Source organism: Mus caroli, unplaced genomic scaffold, assembly GCF_978045245.1.
Source record: "Mus caroli unplaced genomic scaffold, Mus_caroli_1 scaffold_12, whole genome shotgun sequence".
NCBI lineage: Eukaryota > Metazoa > Chordata > Mammalia > Rodentia > Muridae > Mus > Mus caroli.
Window position 1 is genome coordinate 15,991,724 of NW_028227267.1, and position 15,615 is coordinate 16,007,338.

Genomic DNA, 15,615 nt, shown 5'->3' on the forward strand with positions numbered 1-15,615 from the left:
GGGAACTATATTCATAAACCTCCAATAGAAAAGTAATTTGAAAATGTGCCTTCTGGTGAGATCCATCAAGTTTAAGGTCACATTTTTGGTTAAAAGGCAGACACTGATGCTATTCATTAAGCTGGGAAACGGCTTGTTTCCCACTAACATTGAAATAAACTCTGGATAAATGTGTAGTCATGCTGGCGCGTGCTCACAGAGGAAGCCAAGGGAAAAGGCAGAGCTGTTTAATTTGGACACATGAAATCAACAGTCTTTCCGGCCTTGCTTAAGACAGGGGCTTGAGAAGATTGGCTAAAACAAAAGAGGACAATTAGAAGCTCACTTGCTTCATAGAGAGACGATATGTAAAGGATCTGCAGTCTCAGAGTTAGAGATCCTCTTGTGTATCTTCATCCCTGGTACCTGTGAATAAGGACTTAACAGTCATGTAGCTTAATCCTCCTGCTGTTCTTGGGGATGTGTTTCAAGGAGTGAAGCAACGCACAATCTTTGGATCAGTATTTGGCTAACTCAGTGGTATACATAGCATGCACATATCCTATGCAATCCCTTATAACAGAGCAAACATGACAGTTTATTTGCAGTGTCCTGTATGTAGTAATGGTTTCCTAACTAGTCAGACACTCAAGCAAAGATACCTTGTACCTTAGTCCCTTTTGTTTTTTAATTCATCTGGTTATTTTTTATTACACTTAGTTCTGTGTCACATAGGCCATTTCTGTGGAAGTGGATAATGCATCTGAGCACACCCTCTTTCTCACATCGATCCTCCCCTTGGTCTGTTCCAATAGTGAGTTTCTCTTGTACTTGCACACCATCTGTACATATATGATTGTCTGTATCTATACAAACCTTGCAATCCACAAAGAAGAGAAAACATGCAGTATTTATCTTTCTGAGGCTGACTTAATTCACTTACTGGAACTACTTCAGTTCATCATTTCCCTGTTAATGGTGTCACTTCATTCTTTTTTAATGGCTTGAAATGTTCCATTGTACAAGTGCTCCATGTTTTCTTTCTCTGTTCCTCTGCTGTTGGACAGATAGGTAGTCCCCATAACTTAGCTACTGTGAGTAATGCCACAGCAAGTACTGATGTATACGTGTCTGGATAATACATTTTTAATTCTTAAAAAATTGTATTCATTGGTGCATGTGGCTGTGTGTGTGTGTGTGTGTGTGTGTGTGTGATGTACGTGTTTGAACATGTATCTTGCTGTGTACACCTGGACCAGAAAACAACTTGTAGCAGTGAGTTCTCTCCTTCTACCATGTGGGTCCCTCTGGGTATTGAATTCAGTGTGTCTAGTTCAACAGCCAGCATCTTTACCCACTGAGCTGAGTCACCACCACCCACAGTGATAAGTCTTTTCACATAGAACTCACTCTGTAGCTAAGACTAGCCTTTTAACAACCCCCTTCCAAAAATTTACCAAAGTTGGGTTTGTAAGCACCAGCCACTATACCCAGCCACATTCACATTTAAATGGAACCTTTAAGCTTTTCCTTCCTCATATAAAGATTGGGTTAACAATATCAGGTTGGACTGGCAAGACAGCTCAGTGGTGGAGAGCACTTGCTACTCTTGAAAAGGCTCCTGCTTCATTTCCAGAGCTTCTTTCTGGTAGCCTACAACTACCCGTAATTTCAGCTTTGAGAAATGCAGTGTCCTCTTTTTCTCTCTGTGTACACAGACATGGCATACATTCACACACACACACACACACACACACACACTCAATATTTAAAAATAGACTAAGAGCTCATTAAGATTGTCCTTATCTGTTTAGATTTCTGTTTCATATTGATAACTTTCTGTGCATTTGAAAAGTTTGAATTATCTCATTTAAAAAGCTTCGCAGAGACTCAAGAGATGGGTCAGGGGTTAAGGGCACTTATTGCCACTGCAGAGGACCTGGGTTCAGTTACCAGCACCCACCTGGCTGCTCTCAGCCACTTGTTAACTCCAATCCCATGGAATCGGATGCTCTCTCTTGGACTCCATAGGCTCCTACTCATACATGGTGTAATAAACCCATAAAGGCTCACACACACATATACAAATACATGAAAACATAAGTATTTAAAAATAAATTCATTAAAAAGTTTCTAGCCATAATAATTTTAAACCTCCAAAGAATGAAGTCTGAAATATAAATATGTTTAAATGAAATTGATAATAAATTTTTTCTCTTCTAATATCATGTTTATTTCATCCTAATTTACTACCAAACTTATATTTTGCAAAAGAGCTTTGAATACACAATTATTTCATACAAGGTGCAGCAGGTTGTCTCATTAAGCTTGTAGAGAATCAGGCCCCGTGTGATCCCCAGAAATATTCTTGCATTGATCCCTCATTAAAATGGCTCTTCTAAATTGTCTCCAATTTATCAATAGACATAAAATACTGAGCAGAATATGTAGGGCAAGATGACCTCAGACTTCAAGCTGAGCCAGCTGTGGCCTGTGCTCAGGACTGTTCTGCCACCTGTTGGTTTTGCTCATGCATAGCAGGGCATTGCTGTCAATCACAGTGGTCCATAACCCTCTGTGACCTCTGCCCCAGTTCATCACTCCCAAGAGAAAAGGAGAGGCCTTTGAGAGTTCCAGCCGCCCTACTTCCTCCATCATTCATTGCCTTGGCCACATGGTCCTTCTGTGATGCTGAAAATATATGGCTGAGCACATTAAGGATAGCACAAGCCCTTCCCTTCTTCTGGATTATTTCAGTTTCCTGTCATAAGGAAACCCAAGAAGATGTGTCCTCAGCGGATTGCATGTGACAGCGTCTGCTTCTATCTCAGGAATCTGAGGCATGATGGATAAACTGTCAGCTTTGAAGGATGATGTTTTCTCCATATTTCCATTATGAACCGGGCTGTCATCTCCTAATAAATTTCCTGCATTGGTATCAATTTATTTTTACAAGCAGAGGGCCTGATGTATTTGGGAAAGGCTCTGACAGCAGATCTGGCCCAGCTTGACAAGGCTGCTTCACCTCATTTTGGAAAACTACTTTGGTTCCAAGGACAGAACTTGACCCTCAGCCCTTGAGAAGGGGGGAAAAATAAAAATAAAAACCTCTGTGAGAGGAAGAAGGACACATGAGACAAGTTCCTCCTTTTAAGCCAAAATAAATCAAGCTTGTAGGACTACCATGACATAATATTATTTCCACGACAGCCCTACAAAACCAGATGGAAAATGCCATTGGCAGTGATTTGCTGAAGATGGCTAGTCCCTTGCAGTTACACAGTGCATCTGTAGACTGATTTTGGTTACCATTTAGGGCCTCAAAGTTCAGTAAGTGAGATGTACGGTGCATGAAAGTACATTCATTGAGTAGGCACTTACACAAACTGCAGGTGGATGCTGGGATGGGTGAGAAGGGCTATGCGTGTTTGTCTCTTAAGAAGCTTAGAGTCAAGTTGTAAGGGTATGAAGTTAGAGGAACACAAAGAAACCGTAGTTAATATGTCATAAGTGGTAGGAAAGATCAGCGTCTCCTTTGATACAAACTAATGAGGGTCTGCGTTCATTGTGCTAGTCCAGGTAGTGGCTATTAGAGGAACACTGCCTGGATTCCTGGCTCAGCTCCAGCACTCCTGGTAACTCAAGAACCGGAATGAGGTCTTACTCCAATTTTTTAACTTGGTTGGTTTTCAGCTTCCTCTTCTATAAAACCAAACTGGGAGTTGTAACTGTAGGGTACTGCTGGAGACTGAGTGAGTTAATAAATGCTTGGAAACTGATAAACATAGTTATAGGCACAAAGTAGCCGGAAATGTTTATTGTATCTCGGTCTCCTCCTCCTCTTCCTCTTTTTCCTTCTTCTGTTTATAACTGTTGTTACCATTGTATTTTATAGTCAAGAATAGTATGGCCTAAAGAATTTAAGTAAAAAAAAAGTAAAATCACACAGTCAAAAAGATCCTATCTCTAAATCTTGGAAACATCGAGCAGAGAAAATGAGGAAAATAATACACAAATTTTGGAACTGTCAAAGGTGGAATCCTTGAAGCTTAATTAGGTTGTACTGTTGTGTTTATTCTTGGGCTAGAAAATTGCCCCTTTCCTTCACAACTTCAAACATGCTCCCTATGTTACTGGTTAAAAGAATATATTCACACACACACACACACACACACACACACACACACACATATATATATATATATATATATATATATATATATATAGAGAGAGAGAGAGAGAGAGAGAGAGAGTTGGAGTAAATGTTTGGCAAGGCCTCTGTATAAAATGTATGAATATGTCATACATATACATAAATTATTATATATTAATTTACCTTATAGATATATAGAACATAGTTGGTAGAAGTTAAGCAAGCGTATGATAATCTCCCAAAATTTTATACAGCTGCTTGATTCTCTCAGACACTTAGAATGATTTGGGCCCAACTCTGGTATCTGCTGCCTGTTATCTGTGGTTGTAATTGATAACAAGAGTACCTCTGACAGGAGTGCAGGCTGCTGTTTGTCCCTTTATCTTAATGAGCACATCACAACTTTAGTCATTCATCAATGCCAGCAGCTACTTTACCCAGTTGGAAACAGCTTTTGGATATCAGATGGCTATTTCTTCAGATTTTTGTATTATTCATAATTAATGGATATAGATACAGAACCCTATTGTGTTTAATCTGCATCATTAATATTTCCTCCACTGCCTTCTTAAATTTAGCAAAACAGCATGCCTATACATCAAACCCTAATCTGCACCATTTGGAAATTCTACCATCAAACCCCACTCTGAGACACCAAAATGATGTCACCAGAGAACTGGGAAGAGATGGAATATCTGGTAGCTGCAATGGACCCAAGTAAGCTCAAAAGCTCAAAAGCATAAAGAATAGTGAATTTTGGTGATACAATTAGGAAACGATGAGTCTTTCTATGTTCCTTTTAGATTAAGTTGTAGGTAAACACCAAGTAAATTTCAATATCTGGTTCACAGCAGTCCCAAAACCTTTGCAGAGGCTTGCTATTGGTTTTGGTGACTTGAAGTCTGATTCCAACAAAGTCCTTTATATGATCCTCAAAGCCAAAACAGGTGTGAAAGACTCTTGTGCCTCCATAGCACTGTTAGTCATCTTATTAGACAAGATGATAGTTTTATTTACATATCTCTAAGTAAAACCTGTTGCATCTTAGCATGGATTGAACTTCACTACAAATATATTACATGCTTTCCTACATATACTAAGTAAACCCAAGAGGAATGTCTTACAGGTACCTTTGAATATTAGGTTCGCAGTACAGTGCTTCCACCCCTCCCTGGAAATCAAAATGTGCTGCTCAAACTTCCAAATTCTTCACATACCAACTCTCTTTGACCAGTTATCTACCCCCGCCATTAGTCCCAGTAGTCTTATCTGTAAAATATTTCTAACAAAGCCTGTACATCCCATGATTACATCCCAAGCTATAGAGAGATAGATGGAAGGAAGTCTATAAAACGGCATGTAACCACTGCTCAGGAAATATGGTCCATACAGCACATGATGATGGTTCCCGTCTGATTGTATTCTGGTGTGTGTGTGTTACTTCTCGTGTGTGTGTGTGTGTGTGTGTGTGTGTGTGTGTGTTACATAAATGAGAGCTGTACCAGGGACTACTGAGCAGCAGTACTAACCCCTACTCTGCCATATTTCTTTGGGTAGGTTATGGTTATTTCTTATTATGAAGTTCTCCTTTTACCACAACTCCTCAGCCTGTTAATGAGCCCTTCCTTAACTGATAACCCTTTTTTGGTGTTTTGAGGAGTTACCTTCTTAGGTGCTGTAAGACGTTCTTTATTATTATTATTATTTTTAAAATATATTTATTTTATTCCATTTATCTTTGCTTCCATATATATATTTATTTCATTATTTTTCTTTTCTGTTTTATTAGATATTTTCTTTTTTACATTTCAAATGTTATTCTCTTTCCTAGTTTCCTCTCTGAAAATCCCTTATATCCTCCTCCCTCCCCCTGCTCCCCAACCCACTCACTCCTACTTCCTGGCCCTGGCATTCCCCTATACTGGAGCATAGAACCTTCATAGGACCAAGGGCCTCTCCTCCCACTGATGGCCGATTAGGCTATCCTCTGCTACATATGCATTCATTGTTAATTTAGGACCTGGCTTCCACAGATGTGAGCTCCAGAGTTCTGCACATGAAATTGTAGGAACAGTGATGGAGGAGTGGAATGGCATGTTAGCCTGTGGCTGGGGCTCATACACTCTGAGGGTTACTTTGCAGAGAGGGTGTGTGTGGGTTGGGGAGTCGCTTAGTTCCAGGGTAAGACCAATTTGCTCTCCCTCCCCAAAGGTTTTACATAAGAGCCACATAGTCTTGCGTGGGTTCCTTATTTTATTTGTCTCAGTTTTCAAAATTTTCAAAGGAGGTTAATAACAGGGCACAACATGTCAGAAAGCCAAGTGTTCCAAAAACTCTCAGTATATGCTCATGAGATATTAGCTCGTATATCACACTTTGTCCCTTCATTTTCCTGTCTGAATTCTCTTACTCCTTGATTCCTAGTGTGTTTCCTCCTTTGTTAACATGCTTGCCCTGCAAGCATGGGGAGGTGAGTTTGATTCCTAGAATCCATATTTAAAGAAGCCCAGAGGACACAATGTCACATACTTGAAATTCTATCACTGGAGAGACAGAGGTAGAAAGACCCATCAGGCTTCCCGGCCAGCCAAATAAACCTACAAGGTGAACTCCTAGCCAGTCAACAGTCGTCTTCTTTCCTAAAGCCTAGATACCATCTTTTCATACCATCTGGATGGTATCTGAGGAACCCGGGAGGTTGAATTTTCTGGCTTCTACATATAGAATATATTTGTCTCCTTTGTACGTAATTTATTGGGGGTGTTCATCATCTAAATCTGCTAGTTTTTGTTATCTAATATTTATATTCTTCCATTTTTTATTCCTTTGCATAAGCATCTGCTAAACATGTTTTAGAAGCTACTGCTCTGGATGAGTTCTTTACACTTCTTGCTCTATGAGTTGACTAAGAAGCAGCATACCAAAACCCAGAGCCACGTCATTTCTTTCCTGGATCTTGTCTTCACTCCCCCCTCCCCCCATAAGTATCTGTGAATTGCTGTTCCCAACCAGATGCCCTCTGGGGTTACTGGCAGAACTAGGCCCCCAAAGATCAGATAAAATCAAATGGAATGCTTCAGGCTGTTGGCTTCAAAGGCATTTCTTTCCCAAGAGAAGCCTTTGACACAATCCCTCTTCTACCTCCTTTCTGCTCACTTCTGACTGGAATCATTCTCCTCACCTTCTCTCAGCTAAGTGCCCAGTTTCTGCCAGACCCTTAACTCCATCTTGGTCTCTCAGTTGTGGATTAAATTTCACAACCTATTTGTTTTCTCCCCTCCCCACCCCCCTCTTTTCTTGAACTCCATCTTTGGTAATCCATAAACGTTCCTGATCTCAGATCTGTCTGATTCCAATCCCATCCCTCCATCATTGATGCTGGACATTGTTCTCCATGTTGGAACACAGAGGGGTGTCCTTGGTAAACAAGGCTGAAGGCCTCAGCCTTCAGGGTGGTTCTTCACTTCTGTGACTTTGATCTGTATTCTTCATTCTGAGCAGGCTGACTCACCTGTGTGAGCTGATCTACAGTAATGACAGATAGTCTTATCTTTGACTTTAAAGTGTCGAAGTTAGTCAGCCTTCACGCCTTGGCTTTCTCTTGTTTTCCTGAGAGTAAGTGGAGTACAAGAGCTAAGAGTATTGTTCATTTGAGAAAGTTAATAGAGTTGCTTTTGAAAACTGATCCTTAGAGTGAGTTAGAAATATACAGACGTGCTTACTGTTACACAGATGTCAAGCTAGAGTATTTATGACAGTTCTGTTAGAAGTTGATCACTCTTCATGACCAGTATTAATCTGGCTATAATTTTTTTTATATGCCAGAATGTAACTGAGTTAATCATTTTATTTTTCTTGATATCCTCAGGGCAGGGCTGGCCTCTAGGAAATGATTACTAAATATTTGATAACTAAACAAGCAGAGCTTTTTTCTTTTGAGAAGAAAACGAAATGTTTTTAGAGGAGTCAGCTTTCTGCCGTGGTTTCAGGGGATGAATTGTGATGAGAAGCGAAGATTACTTCTACTTGAAAGAGGCTGACAAATTCCCCAGCCCCAGGATCACTTTATGTGGCTTATGATTTAGGGGTGAGTGAGCATGCCAGAGAACTCCACTTGAGCTGAGTGATGGGGGATGAGTTGTGGAGCTGTGGTCTTCTATGGTATTTTGTGAAAAATAGTCAGAGATTTATGGCTATTAAACAACTTTGTAGCTGCCCCCTTCTTGTTCTGAGGCCTGTAAAATCTCTGCTCCTGTGCTCCACGTCGAGTTCCCTGTGTGCACCAGGATGCCCACCGTGAGCTACAGCTGTCTCTTCACATGCTCATTTGGGAAGGGTCTCAAACATCATACATTGACCCAAGCACACTCCTTTTTGGTAATCACCGAGAGAGATTCTCATTCTGTAAGTCTTTCTGAGAATATGCTGGATTTTCACCGAATCTTTTCCAGCAAGGTTCCAAAAGCTCTAGCCTTCTTCCTGTATAAACTGATGGCATGACTTCTTTGTGGTATGGTTAAGAGGAATTTTTTTTATTATAGATATGAGAGAGAGACCAATCCAAGGCATCTGGAAGAGTCCAGAGCAGAGAGAGAAAAGTAGTTGACTGAACATGGCCAAGGGGCTGGACTCGACCTGGTTAGAAGATGGAGTAGAGAGTGGTGGAGGGGGTAGGAGAGAGAGGGGGTATAGACAAAGACAGAGACACAGAGAGACACTGAGAGACAGAAAGACGGAGAGATTGATTAAGTGTGAAAACATGACAGTGAATAGCCAAACTAGTAGTTATAAGGAGAATGAGCAGCTACAGAGAGGGAAGCCCATGAGCTGGATAACTTGAAGGTGGGGGGGAGCTGAGAAGAGCTGAGATACTAGCATGGATCCTAAAGGGTATAACAGGCAATTGCCATCCTGAGGGAGCCTGGAGGCCAGCATGTACTTTGGCATGCTAAGAGGTCCCATAGCCGTTTGTCTCTTTTGGCAAGTAAGGGGAACCCGTTCTTGAGGAAGACCGGCTTTTGTTTAACTGACAGAATTTGGGGGTGGAATTTCCTTTGGACCTGACACCTCCTGCATAATGAAAATTGCCTTCTGTGGTGTGTTGGTGGCTGCTAACCACTACTGATGTGACGTTAGCAAACCTGGTGTGGTAGTGCAAGCCTTTAATCCCAGCACTCAAGAGGCAGAACTCTGTGAGTTTGAGGCCAGCCTGTTCTATAAATTGAGTTCCATGACAGCCAGGACAGTTACACAAAGAACCCTGTTTCAATAAATAAGTGAATAAATAAATAAATAAATAAATACAAAGATAGTTAGCAACTCTCCAATATTGAATGTGAGAATAATCAAGAGGACCCCCCCCCCCAGTGCATTAGCAGATCTTCTGCAAGCCTCATACAAGGCAGGATAGAATACTTCAAGCCTTGGAATCTGCGATAATTTTTCACTATTATTTGATTTTTTTAAATCCATTCAGTGTGTCATATTCAATAGCTTTATAAGAAATATAAACGAGATATTTTATCACAAAAATACAACCAGAGATGACATTAGTCCCCATTATACAAGTAATAGAAAATTACTTGAAGTTGATATCAACAGAAAATTACCTGGACTAGAAATAATAATTAACAAAATCTTTGTATTGTTAGCTTTCATGTTTAATTTTTAAAAAATTTCAAAAGTGTAGAAAAGTTTAAACATTAAGGCCACAGATAACAGCCATTTAAAATTTGTTATTCCTAACAGTTGGATATGTCTGCATCAAACCTGTTCTTTGATCAATAGAAATAACTGGCACATTTGCTTTATTAGCACCAGTCAAATTACTGTGCCCCTTGACAGAATCAAAGAATTTTAATAAGTTTCATTTATATATATATATATATATATATATACATATATATATATATATTGTTTAATGCTTGAAATTTATTTTTTATTTTTGTACAAATAGGACATTAAAAGGGCATATATATATATATATATATATATATACATATCACATGTCACCTCTATGGCACTCATATTTTCACTCTGTAGAAATGTTCAGGCCTATCTGAACTAAGATATTTAAGTCAGGGCTATCCCACTTAAACGCTAAGTATCATTCTTTCACATACATATATACTATTTTATTGTCTGTTGACTCTCTTTCCTCCTTGACTGCTATTTAAGTTGTTGCAACTTTTTTTTTGTTAGAAATACTGCATCAAAAAAGTCTCATGTCTCTATATGCAACTTGCATGTGAATTCTTCTCTAGCTTATTAATTATATATTTTTATTTGTGTGTGTGTATGTGTGTGCGTGTATGTGTGTATGTGTGTGTGTGTGTGTGTGTGTGTGTGTACAGCAGGTGGGAAAACATTCACAATTGGAGGGAAGGGCAACCTGGGGTGTCATCCTTGGGAATACCATCTGCGGTTCTGAGTCACTTGAACCAGCAACACGCTTCACCTGGCAGAGATAAAAGAGCAACATTTCATATCCCTTTCTGTCTTCCAGTATTTGATATTAGGAATTAAGTCTGCTGATATAATGGCTGGCAGAATCATGTCCCGCTTTAGCTCTCATGGCCTTTGAGCAAACTTGATCAAATTCTCTCTCAATTATTGACTATTCGGGTCTCCTCTGAAACCCCTGGCATTTCCTTTGCCCATTGTCTTCTATTCTGCATATTTTTGTTGACTGGGGGGCATTCTTTATATATCTTGAATACTGATATTTTATTGGAGATAGAAAAAAATATCCCTTAAAAGGAGGTAAAAGCAAACCATGAAGCTACAAATCTCTGCCATCGGCACTTAGGAAAACTGGCAAGAAATCAAAGGTTCAAGAATCTTTATGGTCCTGAAGAGTCAGACTTGCCCGGGTTTCCTTATTCTTACCTTAGGCATCTCTTCTTAATACACACAAAAGAAAGCATTACGAAAATGCCTTCTACTTATGCCTCTATTATCTGGTACTCAATCTGCTATGCATGTGCTGCCTCAAGTCCAAGGTGAGTTCTATATTCCTTGTCAGGTAGTGTGCAAAGTAAACAACTGTTCTTTCATATGCTAACCTGCATTTTATGAATTGTGTTTCTGAGGATAAGATGTGGAGAACATGTGTGTGTGTGCGCGCCTCATTGAAAAGGCCCAGGGCTTTTCATTTTGATAAAAGCCAGGCTGAAGGGTAGGTAGTTAGAATCTCAATATCTAGAGTCTCCTAAAACACTGACCTGTATAAATCCCTCCAAAAAGCATATTTTGCAACATTGCTATTTTCCTGGATTCTTCTCTATGAACTGAGTTTGTATCACAAAATTGATGATGAGCAGAAAAGTAATTAAAAGTGCTAGACATTGGTTGACAGCCACCAAACTCCATGACACTTCTGTCCTCAATGGGAAATAAGACTAAAGAGAGTCTCTCTTCCTCTTAGCTGCAGACCTCCAATGTCTTGTAGAGTCAGGGTGTGTTTGCTGAAGGTTACTGTGTCTTCCAGTAGTTCTTAGGAAAGGCTATTCATCAACAGCCCAAATCCAAGTTTAAAAATACAAGAAATTCCATAGCACAAACACAGTGATCCAAGACTCCTATTGGGTTGCAGGAGGAAGTGTGTCAGAAGGTTCCCAACCCATCAACTGTTCTTCAGCAAAACGGTCTTTCTAGACCTTCATGTTTCGGCCACTGTTCTCATGTTTCAAGTGTCACACAGGTCACAGTGAACCTCACAGGCCTGGCAGAAAGACAACTGGCAGCCAGTAGGTTTGGGTTTTAATTTAATTTCTGTCTCCTCCACGTATCTGCAACAGGCTAAACGCTCAGTGGAGTGGGGCATAGCAAGCCTTCTAAAAACTGGTTCCTCTGTGGCTGTACTTTTACCTGGCTACCTCCAATATATGTGGACCAAGCTTTAAACATCCTGTGTGCTCATTATGTTTGCTTTTTAGCTGGAGTGGACAAGTGCTCCTTCAAATCTGATTCCACCAAGGGACAGAGCTTCTAATTTTGCTCTGTTCAGACCTCTCTGTGTAAGTCTGCCCTGAAAGCTGCTTAATCAAATACCTCAAATGTCAGAAATGAAGTTTAAAGGGTTTCCGTGGCAAGTAGGTCTAATCTTCTACTTAGTTCTGATTCCCGTAGTGTAGTAATCTCTTTGGAGAGAAGGCGTGCTTCTAGCAGGGTAAATATACCCCATAGGATGGATTTCTTCTTCTGGAAAGAAAAAGAAAGCATTAATGAAATTTACTTTTTCCTGGAGCTTTTGGAAAGGTTGAAAGGTTTTCTTTTCTAGCAGATGTTCTTTTTTGAATGTATATATATATATATATATATATATATATATATATATATATTGCATTTTATTTAGAAATCTCAGTTAAGTATAACAGTGGTACTTCATGTAAAAGCAACCAAGCTCTTTAGGTGACACAGTGGTCATTGATACTATTCCATGTGAGCGTGTCCTGATTTCTTCTTGCATCAGCCTGCAAAGATACAAAGTTCAGAAAAGGGCTAACACCACCTGTACACGCTGCCTTTTACGTAGCTCCTCACAAGATAATTAGCCATATTGTTCAGTCAAAAAGCTGTTAGTGAACAATTAAAAATCAAAAGACAAACAGAAACAAAAACCACCTTCCTATATGTCATTTTCTTTGGGGATGTACAATGATGGTTAGGTTTGGTTGGGTTTGTGTGTATACATGTATGTTGGGGGTTGTTTATTGTTTTGTTTTATTTCAAAATCAGTGAGAACATTGAGCTTCTTTATAAAGCATGTGTGAAGGGACACTTAGAGGAGCATAGGACAACCCCACCAGAACAGCTACATCAGTGCCTGCTTCAGTCCATCATAGAGGTCACCCTCATCAAGGCTGTATCATGGAGTTGTTAGCTGACAACCCAGATGCGGAGTCTGACGTATTTCACTTACTTCTGCCTCTGTACCATTAGATCCACATAAGCTGGCCCTGATATTCCCCTATCTGTACTGACTCATCTACTGTTATTTTCATAGGAATCTGTTTGAAGCCAACATTCATTTTGCCTAAATTTCTGGAAGCATGCCCCATGCCCATAGCCGAAATAGTCTACAGTACTTCCTACCTTTAATATCCCTTCTTTTTGTTGTTGTTGTTTTTCGAGACAGGGTTTCTCTGTGTAGCCCTGGCTGTCTTGGAACTCACTCTGTAGACCAGGCTGGCCTTGAACTCAGAAATCATTCTGCCTCTGCCTCCCAAGTGCTGGGATTAAAGGCGTGCACCACTACTGCCCGGCTTTAGTACCCCTTCTTTTCTTCAGCTTCTTTCAGTGTCATATAGCAGCAACAACAACAACCCTTTTATCTGAAAGCCATCCAAGATGTCCCAACGCAACTCAAAATGTACCCTACTCCACTCACTAGAATTCTATTTCATCAGGTAAAGAAAGGCACAGGGGATCCCATTCTCTCCAAACTTTGATCCCAAGGGGATGTGTTTAGTAAACAAGGGCACTTGGCTTTTGGTGTTTTTCCATGGTGACATTTTGCTTTCCCCTTACAGGCTTCCAGTGAGGAGGAGAAGGCTGCTTCTCCTGAAAACCACCCCCAGTACACACCCTTGCCTTCTGGATCCAGAGATCTCACCAGTCATCGAGGTAGGAACTCGGCTTTCTGTCCTCAGTGATTGTAGCCTGGATACTTGGCTATGCAGAGCTGGCTAGCTCTGTGGTCCTTTCTGTACCTGTCCTGTGACAAGGAACCTAGTACTTCTTAGGTTCTTGATAGGAAATCTGTACTGCCAAACCTAAAGACTTTACCTTGTTTGAGCAGGGGAGACATAATACCATGGTATAATTTTGTGACCCCCCCCTTTTAAAACAGAAAGATTATAGTATTGACCAATTACTTAGAATACCATTCTATAGAGTAATAGTTCTAGAGAGACACTGAGAAACTCTTTAGTATTTGTTAAAAAGCAATATGTGGAAATATAAGAGTTGAAATGTGTAATTTCAAAGAGAGATGAAGCTCAAAGGAACTTCAGTTTGCCTGGCAAATTCAGAAAGACCCTTGATTTCTGCTGGCTTCTCTGGTCCTGAAAACACAACCTGGTTCATGTAGTTGTTCTAATACTGCAATCCTGTTGCCATCTCTGACATCTGATGTTTCCAAAGCCAGCAGAATACTGATGTAGAATATTGTTTGCAAAAGTCTTGTCTCTTAACCACCTTCTGTGGCCAAGAAATATGTCACTGGCTAAGTTGGAATTGCTAAGGGCAAAAAGAGGCCACATGGTCTGACCTGTTTACCATTCTATTCTCCTGTGCCCAGAGCACTGCCTCTTAACTGTGAATCTGTCTTTCAAGTTTAAAGAAGGACAGGCTTAGAAGAGGGACATTATGTACTTTAAACACCGCTTGCTCCAATATGAAATTCCCATGCAGGTCACTGAATGGTTACTAGCTCACTGGACATCTTTGTGCTGCTGCATGGATGGGGAAAAAAAAGGCTATGGAGGGCCTTCAAACGTGCCAGAAACATATGGACTATATGAACCGGGTATTAATACTCTGCTAGAAGAGATAAAGGGAGTCTTGTAGAGCTTCAGGAACCTATGACGTGGACCTGGCTTGCCTGGCCAACATGTGGGCATCAGGAAATTCTTTTCTACATAAATTTTGACCACATGATAGGGTGATTGTGATTTCCTTCATCAAGTATCAGTTTTGTGTAACTCAATTTACCTCAGTCAGGTAGGATAGCTTCCAGGATACTGCTGTTCCAGGGGAATGGCCCAATCTCTGTTATCGATGCTCTCTTGAAAGTCTTCAGACATCCGGCCGGATCAGCGCCGGGGTAGCGGGAGCACAGGGTTGCCTGACACCCGCCAGCTACCCACGACCCCCGCCGCAGGATTTTGGGACTGCTGGTGAGTGGAACACAGCTTCTGCTCCAATCCAATTGCGCGGGACCTGAGACTGCATTAGTTAGGGAAGCAGAAACCGGCCTGAGTAGGGCCACAGGCCTCATCCGGCCGGATCAGCGCCGGGGTAGCGGGAGCGCAGGGTTGCCTGACACCCGCCAGCTACCCACAACCCCCGCCGCAGGATTTTGGGACTGCTGGTGAGTGGAACACAGCTTCTGCTCCAGTCCAATCACGCGGGACCTGAGACTGCTCTGGTTGGGGAGAGAGAAATCCGGCCTACATAGGGCCACAACCCTCTTCCGGTCAGAAAAGACCCAGGGCAGCTGGGGCGCAGGGTCTGCTGACACTTGCCAGCTACCCACAACACCCGCCACAGGATCTTAAGACTTCTGGTGAGTGGAGCACAGCTTCTGCTCCAATCCAATTGCGCGGGACCTGAGACTGCATTAGTTAGGGAAGCAGAAACCGGCCTGAGTAGGACCACAGGCCTCATCCGGCTGGATCAGCGCCGGGGTAGCGAGAGCGCAGGGTTGCCTGACACCCGCCAGCTACCCACGACCCCAACCGCAGGATTTTGGGACTGCT

The 15,615-nt window shown here is 41.2% G+C and overlaps 1 protein-coding gene across 1 annotated transcript in view; it reads left to right on the plus strand.

Annotated features, from left to right (window-relative positions):
• Positions 1–15,615, plus strand: part of Lrmda (leucine rich melanocyte differentiation associated) — a 1,040,878-nt gene that overhangs the window by 808,024 nt on the left and 217,239 nt on the right. Inside the window, exon 6 of the mRNA XM_029469305.2 lies at positions 13,666–13,759. Within this exon, the coding sequence (XP_029325165.1) occupies positions 13,666–13,759 (94 nt within the window). The remainder of the gene's footprint in view (positions 1–13,665; positions 13,760–15,615) is intronic.